The 18,601-nt window shown below is 39.6% G+C and overlaps 1 protein-coding gene across 1 annotated transcript; it reads right to left on the bottom strand.

Annotated features, from left to right (window-relative positions):
- Positions 1-5,110: 5,110 nt before the first annotated feature.
- On the bottom strand, positions 5,111-17,442 carry LOC132785772 (T-cell leukemia homeobox protein 3). Its single transcript, XM_060792045.1, has 4 exons — positions 16,912-17,442; positions 15,386-15,813; positions 11,180-11,408; positions 5,111-5,768 (listed from the first exon to the last, which is right to left on the bottom strand). Exons 1-4 carry the CDS (start codon positions 17,082-17,084, stop codon positions 5,567-5,569), a joined length of 1,032 nt encoding a protein of 343 aa, XP_060648028.1. The 5' UTR covers positions 17,085-17,442; the 3' UTR covers positions 5,111-5,566.
- Positions 17,443-18,601: the final 1,159 nt, after the last annotated feature.

Genomic DNA, 18,601 nt, shown 5'->3' with positions numbered 1-18,601 from the left:
ACTGCAAAGTGAAAACATCCCCTCCGATACTGAGGGCTGACCATTCGATGCCGATTGAGTTATATGTCTATCTGTCTGTCTGTCTGGTGATTGGTGTGAGGTCCGAGGGTCTGGCACTTTACACTCTCCACTTTCGACTTGCCGCATGCTACATTCTACATTCCACTTTGCCACTTTACACTTTTTATGTTGCTGATGTGATTTTGCACTCAATTGAAAACAACTTGATTAAATTTTCATGTCAAATTGCAGTGAGTAGTATGAAACATGAACTTCTACTCTCCATTACAGGTCATTTGACTAGTCGCTTTATTTCTGAACTACGCGCAGAGCGCTTTCTTTTATTATGAAAACCGCAGATAAATACAGAGCACAGAATAAATTGAATTGAATGATTATAAGAAAGCAATTTTGATTGTCAAAAGTCCTAATTAAATTTGGTAAAATTGTGTTTGAAATATATTAATCTAATTTCTATTGTATCATACAAATTAAACAAATAATGGAACCTGCTTTCTTAATATTATCTTATTATTATATATTATATCTCTTAGATACGCGCGTGTATCTTGAACCTTTCCGAATCATTTAGTCAGCCAATTTATTGTCAACAAAAAGAAACACTTGTGTGTGTGTTTTTTTTTCAATCGTGTTTATCATTAGTTATTAGCATATTCTTTGCTCAGCGCACAAAAAAAAAACGCACCATAGGAACCTGAATAAACAAAGGCAAAAGCAAAAGCAAAAGCAAAGGTAATCAAAAGGTAAGCACATGAAGCTAATGACAAGTCCAAATGATTAATTTACAGAACAAATACGAGTATCAACGTCCAACGGTGACGTTAGGTCATTAGAAGTTCTGTTAGTTGTCGTCGCAACGGATCCAAATTGTCGCTGTTCCGTTCGACAATAATGGCTGCCGATGCCATGGAGGGGATGTTCATACGAACTACATATTTATGGGGTACTATATTTTGTAGGTACTGCACTCCATTTACTCCATTTTAAAACTCATTTAGACTCGCTTTTGTCTACAAATTTTAATAGAACCACACAAAACTAGCAGTATTTTGTACTCGTGTAAAGTAAACACACATGGGCTAATGACAGTTAGTTTGCCAACAGTAATATCAAATTTGTTATACCCTGTAGTAGTTCAGATAGTTGCATGGTAGACACTAACGTTCGCTCCAATAATGATACGAATAAAACTGAAATTTTAATTTTAAATAAGTTAAGGACTAACATCATTAGATTTTACTAGAATTTAGTTTCATATATAATATATACTATGTATATATTTTCAATAATGGTTTGGTTTTAAATATGTTATAAATTAATATAAACATATTATTTGTTTTTTTTTTGGTTCATGTTAATTTACTGAATGAAAGTTATATTTTAATAAAAACAATAAGTTATTCTTTAGTTTGTATTAAATATCATCAGCATTTTAGCTTATGGGAACGTGTTATAATAAGCTCCTTATGAAAAAGCATTTTATTGAAAATGTAACATAGAAATGTAATAAATTAAATGAATTTGAAAATTTAAATTTAAAGTATATATATTCTTGATCAGCGTCAACAGCCGAGACGATCTAGCCGTGTCCGTCTGCCCGTCTGTCCGTATGAACACCTAGATCTCAGAGACTATAAGAGATAGAGCTATAATTTTTTGTCGACAGCATTTGTTATGTTTGCACGCAGATCAAGTTTGTTTTAAATTTTTGCCACACCCCCTTCCGCCCCCGCAAATCAAAACAATTGAATAGCAAGCGTTAATTTAAAGCTAGAACTGCGAACTTTGGTATATACAATAACAACTATAGTAGTTGTGATTCCTAAAAATCAGATTAAAATTGTGGAAGGTATTAAATAATTACTTTTGTATGGGCAAAAACGCCTTCTTACTGGGGGTCTGAGTTGCTTTATCCGACAATCTGGTATATTGTGCCGTCTATGGTATATTTTGAATGTGGTACCATATCGATATAGCAAATATACCGCTCGGTATATTTATAGTATTTTTTGTAGTATTTTCGGTATATTTTAAAAATAATACCGCAATAATTTGCTTTTATTAAAAATGGGTAGCGGGTATCTCACAGTCGAGCACACTCGACTGTAACTTTCTTACTTGTTGAAAATGTCAGAAAATTAACTGCTTTGTTTTGAGAAGAATAAACTCCTCGTCATTTGTAAAAAAAGAGTATCTAAACGTCGAGTTGGCTCAACTTGTACTAACTTTAGTTTTTACGTTAAAAATGGATTCCTTTATGACATTTTTTATGACTGTCATGTGGAGGGTTGAAAGGCCGCCGAATGACGACCATAATTAGACGCTAGACGTGCCACAGCCGGCCATATCAAATGCAGCCAGAACACAAAAGCAATGAGAGCTGCAACAAATACGAATACAGCGAATAGCGACTCATATTTAATTTAAATGTCTACATGATGGCCGCTAATTATTTGCTGTCACTGTGCGCTGCTCATAGTGACTGCCATTGTGACTGCCTGCAAAAAAAAAAAAAAAAACTGTCCAACTTGACTGAAAAGCTGTCGGCGATTCCCCAAGCTTTTGTTGATTCTTTTCCATGTTTTGTTCCATTCATACTTTTCTCATTGTATTTTGTGATGCTAACATGAAAATTGTAACATGAAAATATGACTTTGAAAAGGCTAAAAAACTAATTTGAAAATGGTTTTTGCTTTGTTGCTGCCGTTTTTGTTTCACTGCTATATGAACATAATGTGGCTCCCAGTTTTGGCTTGACTTTGGTCGGACTTAAATCCCTTTCAATCTTGCCATAATCCAAATTGACGTGGCAGCCGGACTTCAGGAGGCTTCACACGAAATCCTGCCACCTCGACGTCGCCAGTGCAGAGAGTCTGCACTCAGTTGGCATCGCCTCCTTCTGCTGTCGACTGTCTGCTGCTTGCTGCTGTTGCTGTCTTGTTGACCAACCGCATTGCTGTTCATTTGTATTTTTCATATCCAGTCACTACAACTCTGACACTTGGAACTCGAGACTGGACAGAGATGCGAGAGCAACCACCCTCTTCTGGTCACTTTCAATTTGGCTTTTCTTTTTGCTGAATTTCGGCCAAAAACTTTTGTTACTCTTTCGAGGGTTCGATATACTACTCGTAGATAGCTGCAGAACAAGCGAGAGATAGAGAGAGAGAGTGAGAGACCTGTGCTGGCTGTCATTTCACTAAGTGGACACAAATAGATTGTTGCCCCCAAAATCCAAGTGCCTGTCCGCAACTTCTCTCAATAATCAATCAAACCTGCAGCCCAGGCGAGCCAAGCAAAGATCCAGTCTCGCAACCAATTAGAACGACATGCGCACATCTCCAGCTTCACATGCAATATGTGCGGGACACAAAGTAACCGAATTGCCAAACATCCTCATTACATACAAAATATGATAGGTTATATTCTCTCTGCCGCTGGCCACAAAGAAATAAACCAAAAATTGTCCAATTAAACGCAATTTATATGAATTTCCAAGTAGTCCAGCACAGGATCTCAACAGCAACAGCAACAACAATTCCCGGACAGAAGCTTTGACGATGATGAAGATGAGGCAGGGGCGGCGGCCAATGCCAAATTAAAAAGGTGTCTCTGTGGAAGTTGCAATCAAGAATAAAGAGCATTTGATCGCCGACTTAAGATGCACAGTGGAACAGGAATTTAAGCATTTAAATAAATAATATGCATTTATTTATTTAATAGTCAGAATATATTTCAATTCTTAAGCAGCGATCATAACGATTTCCTTAGAACTCGAACTAAGGAATGCGATAAAAATAAAATATTGTTCTTTATTCAACAGCCAGAAATAAACTCAGCTCTCATTCTCAAGCATTATATAATATTATTTTCATTAATAAAAGAGTCAAAAAATAATTGAATTCTTGTAAATATTTCAAGCAACAATAATAAAAATTTTCTTAAAATAAAAACTCTCTATGGAATGTTGGCTAAATTCGAGAATTATTCCATCCTCTAATTTAATTCATCTCAAGCAAGAATAATAACAATTTCATTTTCAAGTCTTTAAAAAAAAAACTCGAAAAAGTTCAATTAATTAAATTCTAAATGTTGAGCTGCTGTAATTTCCTTAAAACAAATACTCTCAATAGAATTCGACCTACTTCCTTATTACAACAGGTAGAATTTTATTCAACTTTTGATGAGTTTTTAGCACATGCAGCGATAATAACAATTTCCTTATAAAAAAGAACTATCTATGAAATTTGAGCAACAATCAAACACTATTCTTTAATGCTTCATGTTTGTATTTTTTTAGTAGCCAGAAATTCCTTCAATTCTGTTTGACTTGTTTGCTCAAACAGCGATAATAATAATTTCCTTTCAATAAAAACTCTGTGTTTATAAAAAATTGTTGTTAAATTTCAAATTAATTTATTTATGGAACGACCAGCAATTAAATAAGCTCTTTGTGTTATACTTCCAGCAGCGTTAAAAACAATTTCGCTAAAATAGAACCTCAGATCGAATTCCATTTATTGATTTGCTTTCTATACATTTTTTCTAGTTGTTGTCATAATTTCATAATATATTTTAGCCACAGGATGCCAACTGAGTGCCACTGTGCGACGGCGTCTGCAACTTTGTGGGCGCCGTCTTTCAACTTGTAGCCGAAAATGGTTTACTTCCGCAGCGGCGACCACCGTGCAGCTTGTAGGAGTTGAAAACTCTGTCGAAGACGGCAGTCGACGCTAATGTGACAGCGGCCAACACTTTAAGGGATGTCGGGAGTGGCGGCCGATGGCTAAGTATAGGAGGGACTACCTGCTGTTCAGGCGGCGTCTGTTTGTTTTGCCTTTGCAGCGCAAAAAACACACATAATATATTTATAATGAAAGGCCGCTTGATATTCTGCTATAGTAGCAGTAGTTTTTTCTCAGATCCTCCAGCTCTAATAGTTGTTGGTTTTTGGCGAATTGAGCATATGGCTGATATCATTCGATGAAGAGCTCATTAGGCCAACACATATATCCGGTCAAGGTGTGGATCACCAATATAAATCAAATTATCGAGACAGGTTTTGTTTTGTTTTTTTTTTCTTTGATTTCGTAGTGTATTTATTTTCATATGTTATTTATATGTTTACTAATTATTCATTTATAATACTAGGTAATGCCAGTTGACTTAAGACTAACGTACAATACAAGCCATATGTTAAAAAGTTGTTCTTCTTTTTGTTTGTTTTTTAACTATGCTTAGAAGTTGACATTTTTTGAGATGCATTTCGCCATGAAAGTGTTGAAGAATAACTGAAGAAAAGGAAACACTGCGCTACAAAACTAAACACAAACTACATAAACTTAAGACGACAGCTTAATAATTAGTGTATAGATAAACTTTATATATACCATATATGTGTGTGTGTGTGTGGATGTATCTAGGAAGTATAGCTAAATATTTACAAATTGTAGCAGAACTGCATTACTTCAACTGTATTTACAAAGCAAACTTTATCACAAATAAACCTTATAGACTATGCGACATATGCTAAGTTTGTAGACGATTAGCAGCCCGCTGCATGCGACGCTTCCGCCCACGGCTGCAGACCGTGCAGCGCAGCCAGCGGAGCGCCATTGACCCCAGTTTGAGAGCTGAGTGGAGCCGCGGGCGGCGCGAATCCTTTGCTAATGGCCTCCGCCTGTAGGGAAAGCATCAGGCGATTGGCCGCTTGACGCTCGGCTTCTCTCTCCTCGGCTGTCTGACGTCTGCAAAAAAATAGAGTAGAGAAAATGATTGAGTTATGATTGAACTATGATTGACATAATATTATTTTGGGGGTATTTATCAATTGTCTGGCATCGCCTAATGTGCATATTCATTATCGAAAAGTAATTTGTCGGGGTAAAGGTAAAAACTCATCAAGTCATTATGTGGGCGGCTTGTTAAGACCATTTAAAACTAATCAAATCAAATATGCCGACATATCCAATCTACAATCCACAATCCCTGGCGCAATTATACGCAAATGGGGGAACTGCCGTTTTGTGCTTTTGTTTATTGAAAATTAATTTCGAGTCGACTCGAAATTACATTTTAAATGTTTTGCGCTCAAATGGGATTTAACCTGCAACAACCGTTGGCAATTTGTGTGCCCCAAACTGCCACTAAATTATTCATTTGGTTCAACTGGAATTGCAACACACAAACACACACACACATAGTCAGAGCTTTATGCTGTTGCAACTCTGTTGCAATTTCCATTCCCACATCGCAGTTTCCCGTTCTCAATTCCAGTCTCGTTATGGTTCCCATTCTCATCCCCATTTCGGTTCGCGTTTGCGCAGCATAAATGCTCTAATTGTGGCCATCCCCCAACTCACACACACATACACATATACACATAATGTAGCCATCCTCTGCATCCCCCTCTGTGGTGGGGTTGAATTGCCATCGCGCGCCATATTGAATATTTCATGATCTAATGAAGTTCTTCTGGTTGCTCGTAAATACGAAAGTTTGTCCCGTAATTACACTTACTACGTAAATACCTTACTCATTAGTATCTGTGTGTGTTTGTGAGTGTGGGACACACACATGTCATGATTATAATATAGTTTAATATGCTATCATTAAGGCTTTCATCAGCAATGTCATCATTCAAACTACAACTACATAACTTGAATGCGCACCTATTAAATATGCATTACAACGCAGTGTGAGTTGTTGTTGTATACTGAAACTTGCGAACTCAGAAATGTGTTAACAAGACTGTTGTTAAGGGAATTTCAAATTTAAATTCAAATATTTTGAAAAGGGCTTAAAATGCTGATTATAAATAAAAAGTTTAACTTGAATTTTTAAATTGATTTTAAGACGAGACTACAAAAACTGTTATTTATATTAAAATCTATTTTGGCAGTATTTTTAGTATTTTGGTATTTCAATATACTAAAAGTTGATTTTAAAATACGAACATTATTTTTTACAATACATTTTTTTTACAACTTTACGTATGAAACAGGTAATAATTTTTTGTATGTCAAAGCTTTACTCTGCACTGGTTAGTATTTTTGTCTTTTTAGTATATTTATTTACTAAAAGTTAGTTGTAAGATATAAACATTATATGCAGAGTATTTTGTACAACTTCACATAGGAAACCTTTATTATAAAGAGCAAGAATTATTTGAATATTTGTTTTTTTTTTATTTCAGCATTTGACTGTGCATCGAAAATAAACCTTAGCGCTAGAGTTCCACAGTGCTTACTCCCACATACTGTTAATCGAGGGTTGTATATCTTATTGAATTACTCTGGATACAACAACAACAACAACAACGAATGAAAACAACAATAAGTTAACTCCCCATGCATATTCGTATCTACAACAACTCAATTGTCTGGGCAACGGTTTAGCTTCAAGTGAATTGCTTAACTTTTACTTTCTGGGATTTTGGATGTTTTATCTGCGAGCACATTTTTTACAGCTGGCGCATAAAAAATTCAACGAAAATTGATTAAAACTCTGAAAACAAGTAAACAAATGTACGAGTGTGATTGAGTGTGTGCAACTCTAATTCCAGTTGCTCTTTTGTGTGTGGCTCGAGAGACAGAGACACGAGACAGGAGACAGAAGACAAGAGACAAGAGGCACGACTGTAATTTATCTTCAGTCACGAGCTTGGAAATGGAAATGAAAATGCAACAAACGCTTTACAAATGTTAACTGTTTGTCTTTTGGCGCCGGGGCGCTGAAAAAAGTTTTTAGCCACGATAAATAATGGCTCGACATTAGGCTAAAATGTTTATTAAAGCTCAACGCATAAATCGCTTGACTGCGCTCGACTCGATTCACCGAGTGTGGGAGAGAGAGAGTGTGTTAGAGATGGGGAGAAGTAGAGAGAGAGATGCAGGGGGCTTTTATGTTGCCACAAATTTAATGGCAAGTCAATTGTCGCACTGTTAGCAGCTGCTCACAGGTTTTCCGGTCCGGTAATTAAAATCATTTCACACACCGCCCGCAAACGAGCGTCAACAAATTACGACCAAATAACCATGGCCCACAAAACTTAGTTTCTTGTTTTTTTGTGGGCCAAAAGCAAAAAAAGGGCCTTTGGTAATTATCTTTCAAGACATAACAATTTAGCTAGACCATTAATTGGCTGGCCGGTCGCATGGCCGCTTCCTCAGGGACTTGCCACAAAAGACGAAGATTTAGCCCGGCCCTCTTTCTTTTACTGTTTTGGGACTGGCCCATTTCGGCATTGGGCCAGGCCACGTGCCGAAACGAATAAGGCAGCAGCAGCAGCAGCTTCAAAGTTAATTTACAAATGGCCAACGCAGCTGTAATTAATTTCATTTGATTTTCCTTATGCCCCAAAACAAAAACTTTGCTCTCAGGCAAATTGATTTTCGTCTTGCGGTTAAAGTTGCTCAACAACTTCTTACACTCACATTTCTCTAGTTCATTTGTCATTCGAGTGCGTGTGTGTGAGTGTGTGTGTGTAAATTTTTAATTAGACAGCTTTCAGCAAAGAAAACTTTTCCATATGCCAAGCAATTAATTTCCTGTGTGTCTCATGTGAGTTTTGCGTACTCCAATTTAAGATTTCGGCCAAGCGAATCTCGTCGAGTGGGGCGCAATTTTGATGCATGGCCATGTAATTAAAAAGGGTTTAACGGCAAGTTGATTTATGTGCCGGTAACTAATTAAGTTATGCAAGTGTAACTCGAAGCAGTCGTTTATACAGACAGTAGCCCCAAAATAACAGCGAGTTGCCTTGTTTTGGCCGGGAATAATCCCATATCAAGCTGTGCACTCTACAGGCATTAAGAAAGGTTGTTGTGTTCTTGCTGTTCATTTTAAATATACTGAATACCTGGAGTGTTGTTGGAGAATGAACCACTTAAATTATTTTAAAAGTAGGTTTATTTTAATAACAAACTATGCCAAAGAATTATTTAATTGATTGACTAAATTTTAAGAGGCGGCTCAGCAAATTGTTATAATTTGGTGTCTAATATAACAGCAGTAAAGTATTATAACTCGATGTCTAATATATCTTGGGGATGTGCCCTTGGCCAGGACTTTGTCAGACAACAGTTAGACGGCGTCATTCGTTTTGGGGGCGAAGCGTCAAAAAGTATGCAATGACAAGCCATTTTTTATATTCTTTTCGTTTCTTTGCTCACTGCCATTTGGCTTTTGCTCTGCGTTGTTTTTCTGTTTGTTTTTTCTTTTCTCGTTTTTTTTACTTGACGTTTTGCTAAACACATTGTCGGACTGACAGGCTACAAGCTTCATTCAATTGCTCAGTCTTCAGACTCGCACTTTGTTTGTTAATTATTAATTATTTATGTTGTTGTTATTGCTCTTGTTGCTGTTGCTGTTGCTGTGAGCAATCGAAGCATTTAAAAGCCCCCAGCCAAACAGGTTGCAATTTATTTGTATTAAAATGAGTAAGAAAATACAAAAGCAAAAAATAAACACATTAAGCAATCTTTGTGCCTCGGCCGCATAACTCATACGCCATGTTGGACGCAGTTAATTATTTAAATTACTTGGCAAACAGTTTTGAGACTGCATTAAAGCAATTATGCATTCATATACTCGTCGTACATAAGTATACTTATATTTACGAGCTATACACAACGTAATAATAATCATGGCGTTTCTGTGTATTATGCCGTTGCCATTTCACTTAGCCACAAACGAGCCGTGGCCATTGCCGTTAACAAAATTGCGTTTTACATCATTAATTTTTATGAGCTAAAATAGGCTCAAAATGGCTGATAAGCTAGCCAAGAGAGAGGCAGAGCCATTGTCGGCCTGGGACAGACTATGGCTAAGCGGCAATTAGCGCCTATGGGCGATAGAGACTCTTGGGTTCGCCTTGGCCAAGAACTTGGCTCAGTCACATAAAGTGTTTGCATTATATACAGAAATAAGTGTGAGTATTTTGTGTATATACATATATAGTTGTAGTATTCTAATGTTAATAATAAAATAGAAAACAATTTGAGACACGCAAATGCGAACGCATTCAACGCATCAATGCCTCATTAAATTAGAGACAAACAAGCGCGTGACTTGTTCATTTATTTGTAGGGTAGCTTATACTTCTGATAAGGCTGCGCAAGTTCCGAGTTGTAGTCGTTAATTGCCATTTGCATTGCCATCGCTATAAATCAAAATGATAACCAACAGATGGCAGCCTTTATATGTAGTTCTATGCGTGCTAAGTAAAAGTTTCATGATTCAAATGTATTTACATTCAAATATGCTTAAATACTTATGCACCAAGTACATGCGAGTACAGTTTGGCTTAATTAATGGCGCGTCAAGCTTCAATAATTATTGAAATTGTTTAGATATTATTTCAATCGTGTGCTTTGTAGCTTATTAAATGGCCATCTGTTATTATTTATCGATTATTTAAAATTTTGAGTCCAAGCCCAGTTTGTAATTACACAAAATAATATCCACAACAAATGTAGCTATTTATTTTTGGTTGATCAGTAAACAACTTTCTAATCAATGCCAAATTACTATTATTTGTTTATTTTCAAAACTTATTTGAACCCATTTAATGACACTTTAAAGTATACAAAACAGTTAGGAAAGCTTTCATCATAATAATATGCTTTGAGTTCTTGTTTTAGAATCTTCGTCACCAACTAATTTAAACTTTTTTCACCAACTTTTTCTCCCACACTTTGTTGTACAACTTTATATTTTTATAGCGGCCATTTTGTGGATATATTTAGCAAGCAAGCACGGCTAATAGAAGCCCGGGCTCATTATTAGTTGACGCTACAAAGGGCTATTCGGTCTGGTGCAGATAGCAAATGAATCCACCCCCACGATTATAGCAACCCCTAGCGAAGAGTTGGGGGTTGGGGGGTTGGAACAGGCGTTGCTGGCAGCGCTTTTTCATTTAATGTGCTCATGCATAATGAATAAACCTTTTACCCCCAGCTTGAAAGGCACGCTTTTCTTTCGTTCTTTTTTTTTCGTACTGCTATTTTTTAGTACGAAAGGCTTTTGTAGATTTTGTAGTTTAAAGACAGACAGCAGTTGGAGTTGGGGCTTAACTACCTGTCATCACTTTGGATATGGGTAGCGGTTATATACAATCGATTTTATTTTTTTGTTCACTTCTTTTTTTGTTGCTTACCTCCATTTGGTGCGTCTATTTTGGAACCACGTCTTCACCTGAGCATCGGTCATCTTGAGGCCACGAGCGAGAGCCGCTCGCTCCGCAGATGCCAGATACTTTTGTTTGTGAAAGCGTTTCTCCAGCTCGGCCACCTGGATGCGTGTGAAGGATGTGCGCGGCTTTTTTCGCTTGGGCGGCGTGCGATTCTGATAGGGATGTCCGATGCGACGGGCAATGGGAAATGCAGCTGTAAAACAAAGGCAGAGTCAAAAATATTAAATAGATATAGTTAAGTAGTTGCAGCTAATTGCACTTTCACTTCATTGTGACTCGGCGTGTCCTCGCAAGCAATTAGCAAACAATAAATTCCTACTCAGATAACAAGCAATTTCCGATATTTGCTTCCGGTAACAAAGAAAAAACGAGCCAGGCACCTGTATGGACATATATTGCTACTTAGCGACCTTAGCGACCCGCCTCTACCTGTCCCTCACTCCCTCGCGGCACGCTGTGAAATCAATTTGGACTGTGCCAGCCCTTAAGAGTCAGTGACTCGCACCGCTAAGCGTCTAAGCGCCTAATTGCCGCAGCCTGAGGTCGAGATCGTACCTTTATCATGCTAGAAGCAGACGAAGACGAAGAACAAGACTCGAGTCCGTCTTCTAGACAGACGCACGCGACATCAATTTCATTCAGTCAACTTCGGTGCCTGGTTGAGTCATAAAGTTGCGGCTTCCTAGGATGCGTAGTTCTCTACTCGCCTATATAGTATCGTTATATATATAGACTATTGTAAGTGACCCAGTGTCTCGACTGCAACTCGAACCCAGACGCTGGCGCTGCCTTAATGGGTGCGGGCGCTCGGTGCTGTTGTTGCTGCTGTGGTCTGCTGTTGTTGCTGTTGGCGTTGGCGCTGGCGCTGAACCTTTTAAAATTCCTGCCAGTCGACTTACTTTGCCATAGCGTGCGTGTTGTTGTTTATTATGTGCGATAAGACCAAGCGCAGTGGTCACCAAAAAAATACACACACAACAACAACAAGAAATATTGAAACGATGTCGTTGGTCGTTGGTTGGTGACAACTGCTCAACTGGGCAACTGGGCAACTGGTCAACTGGGAAACCGGCTTGACCATCGTCACTGGGGTCATGCGATAAGTCAGACATGAGCTTGTGAATATTCTGGCGAAATTTATTTGCCACAGCCATTTGAACAGCAATTTGAAGAACACGATAAAAACCTAGACGGTCTTTTGGCTGCAACACAGTGCGATGACTCAAGTTTCTTTTGCATGCAAACAAATACAAAATTTGCGCATTATGTCTTTTAAACATTGTTGCAAATGTTTTAAAAAATAACCAAAACAATTTATTATATAATCTTGAAAATGCCTATTTCTGATATACAACAATGTATTTAACATTTTTTAATTATTTAATTCACATATCAAATTTTAATAATATTTGTAGCGAATTTGGAGACACCAATATTAATTATTTATTTAATTAAAATATCTAATATACTATTATTTTATGCAGAAAACCTTGCACGTTTGAATTCATATCTTAAAACAAGGTGAAGTACAACTTATGAAATTTGACGATAGAAAAGAATACAAAATTCCAAATTGAATACCAAAATTAAATGATGTTTAGTTTCTAAATATAGTAAACTATGAATATTTTATTGTGTGGCATATAAAAGAAACATCATTGTCAATTTAGATAAATTATGATACTTATTTTGAAGTTATTTACATTTTTCTTAATACTGAACGTAACTAATATTACATTAGAAATAAGAGAAAGTCAAATAATTGATGGCGAAATCGGACTATAATTTTAAGAACTTCATATTTACTTTCAAGAAACACATTCCCAATATGCTTCTGGCCATAAAAATCGAAGCTTAACATATCCCTGAGCCACTTCCGTGCAATAGATTTCAACCCTTGAGATGAGCGAATTTTGCACTTCAATTGAAAAGTGCTCAATGCCAGAATCTATGGCGGGTGTTAAACTGACAAATCATGTTTTTTATTGCCACATTTCCGCAGAAACCCCTTTTGAAATATGCGCCCAAAAGCAACCTTAGATGGTGAGTGTGTGTGTGGCGTAAATATCGCATCTTGTGGATTGGGATTGGCGAACCATTTGAATATTTCAAGCAATATCAATTTCAATAAAAAGCCATTTATCGCACCACATAAGCAGCACCACTCATATCCTTAAAGGATTCGTTGGGGATGCGAGCAAGGAGCGCGTAAGCATAATTTTATGGCTTACCAACGCTTCCCATGCTGTGCTTATTTATGATGTTTTTGGCTCAGTTCTTTGGCGTATCTTAAAGATACTCTCAACCTGTCTGTGGGCTGTGGCTGTGGCTGTGGCAGCGACTGCCTGTAAACTGCTTTCCCAAAATACGTAAAATAATGCTAAAAGCTTTTAGCATGCATTATTGATGGCGCCTGTGGCTAAGGCCGAAGTCAGTGTGAATCGCAGTCAGAGTTTTTGAGCCACACCAGGCGTATGCGCAATATGCGTCAGCTATCAAGTATCTACACTTTTGACCTTTTTTCCTTGCCAAAAAACTTAAGAGTCAAGAGCTACTGGAATATACGTACATATATTCGAGTAATAGTTTTGAGTGCACATTTTTGGCTATTTGGCAAATTGGCATAAAGGGCTGTGGTTGACCCCAAAGAACCGAAAAATAATTGGCTCCTGCTGCGCCGGCTGTCAGCAAGAGCAACAGCATTCCAATTAACATGCAATGGTTATTAATCATATGGCGCTACAATGCAGTGCAGCCTTAGGAGAGGAGGGGGGATCATAAGAAGTCAGGCAAGGGTCAGTTTGTTACGGGTGCAGAGTCAGACCGTTGCTCGCTCGTTTGTCTTGTTAATGAAAAAAGCCAAGGCGCCAGCTTATCAGCAACTCAAGCGACACACCACAAACACACAACAACACACACACTCGAGAGACGCTGACGAAGATGTTGACAAAACGAAACTGGTCAAAAGATCGCTGAGTTGAGTGGAGTGAAGTGCAGTGGAGTGGAGTGTCTGTCTCATAAGTGTGGCCAGGTTCTACTAGGCACTCTCCTGGCTAATTAAAAGCTGACCATGTCAGTTGGCCGCCTCACATTGAAGTGTGGTATGTGGTGATAAATAAGAGTCCACAACTCGCTGGCAGGGCTTTCGTTCTTGTCCCCAGGTTGAGTCCAGCGACCGCCCAATGTGTAATTAATTCCTTTTCGGGGCACAGCGCGAAATTAAAAAGTCATGTAAACCAGCTCATTAAAATAACTGAAAGACCGACGGCAAGTAGCGGATGTTGGCCATAAAAGCAAAAGTTTTCAGCCACTGTCGCAATCGCAAATGCCAATCGCAAGCGATCCTTAGTTAAGCAGCTTTCTGTTTGGTTTTTTTTCTTTTTTGGGTTGCCTAAATATGACTGAGTAGGGACAGCTGATAAAGCAAAGCTTGGGCCAAAGGAGGCGTAATAAAATCAACGCGAGCTCATTATTTAAGCGGCTCGCGCTGCGAATGCCGCTTGTAGCTACAAGTGAAGCTCATAATGTAAACAAATTAACAAAAGCCGCAGCTCAAGCTCAACGCAAATCGCAGCCAGAGGATGCACACTGTGGATGCCACTGAGTTGAGCGGCATATGCAAATGCGTTGCGATCGCTTCGCTTCTGGGCGGTGGCGCAGCGTAAAGTTCTGCTTTTTTTAACTTAAGCTGCGATTGCGCATTTGAAGGCAAACATGTTTTTATACTTTAGGGCCAGCTTCAGCTTTGGCAGACCCCACACACCAGCACACACACACACACATAGATAGAGTCTGTAGTTGTGCTTGCGAATGACATGCCGACAGGCATGTTGGCTTAAAAGACTTCTCTGATCGCGCTTATTAGCCTGGCCAGAACAAGACTTTAATAAGCCGCACTCTCCCACTCGCACTCGCACTCTCAGTCGCATTCGCATTCGTGTGCGTGCCACATGGTAATCATGGCCCAAGGCACTTGGCAAAATCGAAACAGTAGCGAGTGTAGCTTGTGTTTGCGGAGTTGCTACCGTTGGAAGCAGCTCATAAAGAGAGCGCAAACATGGCCCAATCACAGCGTGAACTTCGAATACGAATTGCTTTGCCTTGGGGTTGAGTTTTTTGTTCTCATTGTGATTGGGGTTGGGGTTGAGGGTAGAGAATATGTTAGCTCACCTGCCAGTCGATCCTTGACCGCCTGATGCGCCAACGCCGCATGATGCAAAGGCGGAAGTGCCCAGGTTAGCGGTGTGCGCTGCGGTGGCACTCGCAGCACATGGCCAGCGGCAGCGGCGGCTGCCGACGGATAAAGATGCGGATATGTGTAGAGAGCGGCGGCGCTGCCGTAGGTTGAGTTCGCAATGCTGGTGGCCAGTTTGTAGGCAGCCAAATCCTGATCGTCTGCCTGCAGCTCTTTGTCATCGACGGCGCTGTTGTTGTTGTTGCTGTTGGGGCTGCTGCTTTGTATATTGCTGCTGTTGTTATTATTGCTGCTGTTGTTGTTGTTGTTGTTGGTCTCGAAGGGTTTGGAGAGCAGCCGGGATATGCTGAAGGGCAGATTCTCGCTGGACGAGGAGCGTGTCTGTTCCGACTGCAGTGATTCACTGTAAAAAATAAATGATTCGAGTTGTTGTTGTTGTTGTTGGCTCATTAATATTAAAAGTGTCGCACGATAAGCAAACATCGCCAGAACAAATTATTAATTAATGCTTGCGAATGGCATTTCGAGACCAGTCGAGACCAATATGCCCACGCTATTGTCGAGCAAAAGTAGTTGCTATTTACTCTGATCTCTCAGACTGATAAACGCGCAACACGCAGAAATCATGTTTGCAGCTGTTGTACGCGGCGTATACGCAACGCAACGCTGACGTGTTGGCAAATTAAGTAATTATGCAAATGCTAGACGCATTTTATTTGGATTCTATAAATCATAGCAAGACGTCAAGAGGCGCTCAAAACGAGTCACGATCGATATTTAATTTTTTTACAAAATTTAAATCGACACTTTCGAAAACTTAAAAACTTTATTTACAACAAAAAGAAAAACTTGTTATTAAACATTTAAACATAAGGTACGCTATTCTCCCTCAATCTTTCTCTCGCGACATTCCTTAAAGTTTCGATTTTTATGGCGTTTTTATAGCTTGCTCTATTAAAATGTTAATCCAATATGCTTTGGCCGCCGACTGTGGCATTGTGTGGAGGAACTCGTTTAAGCCCATTTGGGAATTGTTATCAGAGCGCGCTTTTTGGCGCCTTGCTAATGTGCATTTTATCGCCGACCCAGACTCAATTCCCAATACTCCGATCTCAGTTCTCAGTTCTCAATTCTCTACAAACTCCAAATTTCCTACCTGCTTTTGTCTGTCAATTCAGGGAGTTTCATTTGGCTTTGCTGCGGCAATTTATTAGTGTTTAAGAGGTTTGTTCACGCCAAAGCCAACAAAAATTGGTCTAAAGCCGTGATATGAATGAAAGTGGCTCAAAAAAAGAGTTGGGCCCCATCAATTGCCAGCTTGTTAGCATCGGACAATAGAAGTCTTTGTCTTGGCACACAGAATGTTTAGGCCATAAAGAATAACATTTTGTGGTGCCATCAAAGCATTTAAAGATTAAAATTATGAATAGCACAACGGGCAGAACAATGATTAAACTTTTAGTTCAACTATTGTATTCAATGATGTGTTATGTTATGTTACCTGAGTGGCGTTTCGGATTCGTCGTAGCAACTGCCACCATCCATATCCACATCGGAGCCGCTGCCGCATGACATTCGCGAATCGGAATCGACATCGACGTGTATTTCCTGCTCCTCGACATCGTCGCCATGCTCGTGCTCATGCTCGTGCTCATCCTCCTCGTGGCTGGACATGTTGAGAGCGAGTGGCGCCAATTTGATCAGATTGAACAATAAAATTAATTAAATTTCACTAGTTTGTTTGCACTTGGTCTTCTTTGCTTTGCAAATATTCAAATATGGTATTGATATCGATTTGATTTGTTTTTTATATTCTTGTCACACTTCACACTAAATACACAGAACTTTGGAGCGTAGCGTGTTTTCCGTTGCGTTGCGTTGCGTTGGCAGTTTAATTAACTTGGCTTAGTGACTTCCGCGACGACGACAGAAAAAACCGACTCGACAAATTGAGCTGACGCCGTTGACTGAATCCGCTTTGAGATGCGATCTCTGCAAAAATCGCCGTGCTGGGAGCGGGCGCGTGCTGGCGGGCGTAAACGCTTTTCATAAATGCAACCGAAAAATATGCCGACGGACGAATTGCCGCTTCAGTCGCTGTCGCTGTCTCAGCCTCAGTCTCAGTCGCTGCTTCGAGTGCCGCTTAGCTTGTTAGTCAAATAAGCCAGGAGTCACCCCGCTGGCAGAGCAACAACAACAACAAGCGAGCAAGCAAGCAAAACAAACAAGTAAAACCAGTTTTGCTTGAAGCCGACAGCGACGTCGACGCTGCTGCCGCAAGCGCTGCTGCTGCTTCCTTCCTATTTGGTTAACGTTAACGAGCCTGTTTGCCACCTTGTTTGAACCTAACCTACCATAATAAACGTTAGCCAACCCTCACGGCACCCGCACCCCGCTCTGCTCTGCTGCACTTGCTGTCTGTGGTGGTTGCCGCTAACTTTACTGGTTGGCCCGCCCCAGTCATAGCGTTGTCTCGCTCTCGCACGCATTTGCTCATGCGCTTGGCTATTTGGTCGCTCTTTGCTCAACGGGCAAACAGGTTTCAGTCTGCACGTTTATGGGCAGCACTGGTCAACAATTGACGCAGTGGGCGTGACGCAGCTCGATTGTGATTGGTTGCTGCCGCAGTTAATGGCAATTTGGGTAGTGAACGGCAGCAGTGGGTGAGTGGGAGAGAGAGTGAGAGAGAGACAGAGAGGGAACAACATTGAGCTTTGCATTTGCGACGACATTTTAAATGGAAAACGTTTTGCTTTTGGGGTTTTTATTACGAATAGACGAGAGCATGAAGAGAATGTATTTTCATTTTGATTGTTTCTATTTTCGGGTTAGCCAAGCGTTGCCATCAGGAAGCTGTGTGAGTGTGCGTGTGAATGTGAATGTGAATGTGTGTGAGTATGAGTGTGAGAGTGAGAGAGGGACAGCGCATGGCCTGGAGAAGTGCAAATGTGGCAGATTAATAGCACAATTGGAAATAGCAGCGTTTTGTCAGTTTGAGTTCACAAAGCGACGGCGTAGCAGAGGGCAAAGCTACGTCTTAGCCTGTGGTCCACTTTCCTCTGACTTTTCCTAATGCCCATTTTCAGCTCCTCCATGTGCCATTCATTGACAGCAGCAGCAGCAGCAGCAGCCACTGCGAGAGAGATATCTCTATTAGCGCTAACGCAAAATGTTCGCTGCTATCTCTTGAG

Source organism: Drosophila nasuta, chromosome 2R (genome assembly GCF_023558535.2).
Source record: "Drosophila nasuta strain 15112-1781.00 chromosome 2R, ASM2355853v1, whole genome shotgun sequence".
NCBI lineage: Eukaryota > Metazoa > Arthropoda > Insecta > Diptera > Drosophilidae > Drosophila > Drosophila nasuta.
The sequence above is the reverse complement of the archived record's forward strand: the minus strand, read 5'-3'. Positions and strand labels throughout refer to the sequence as shown.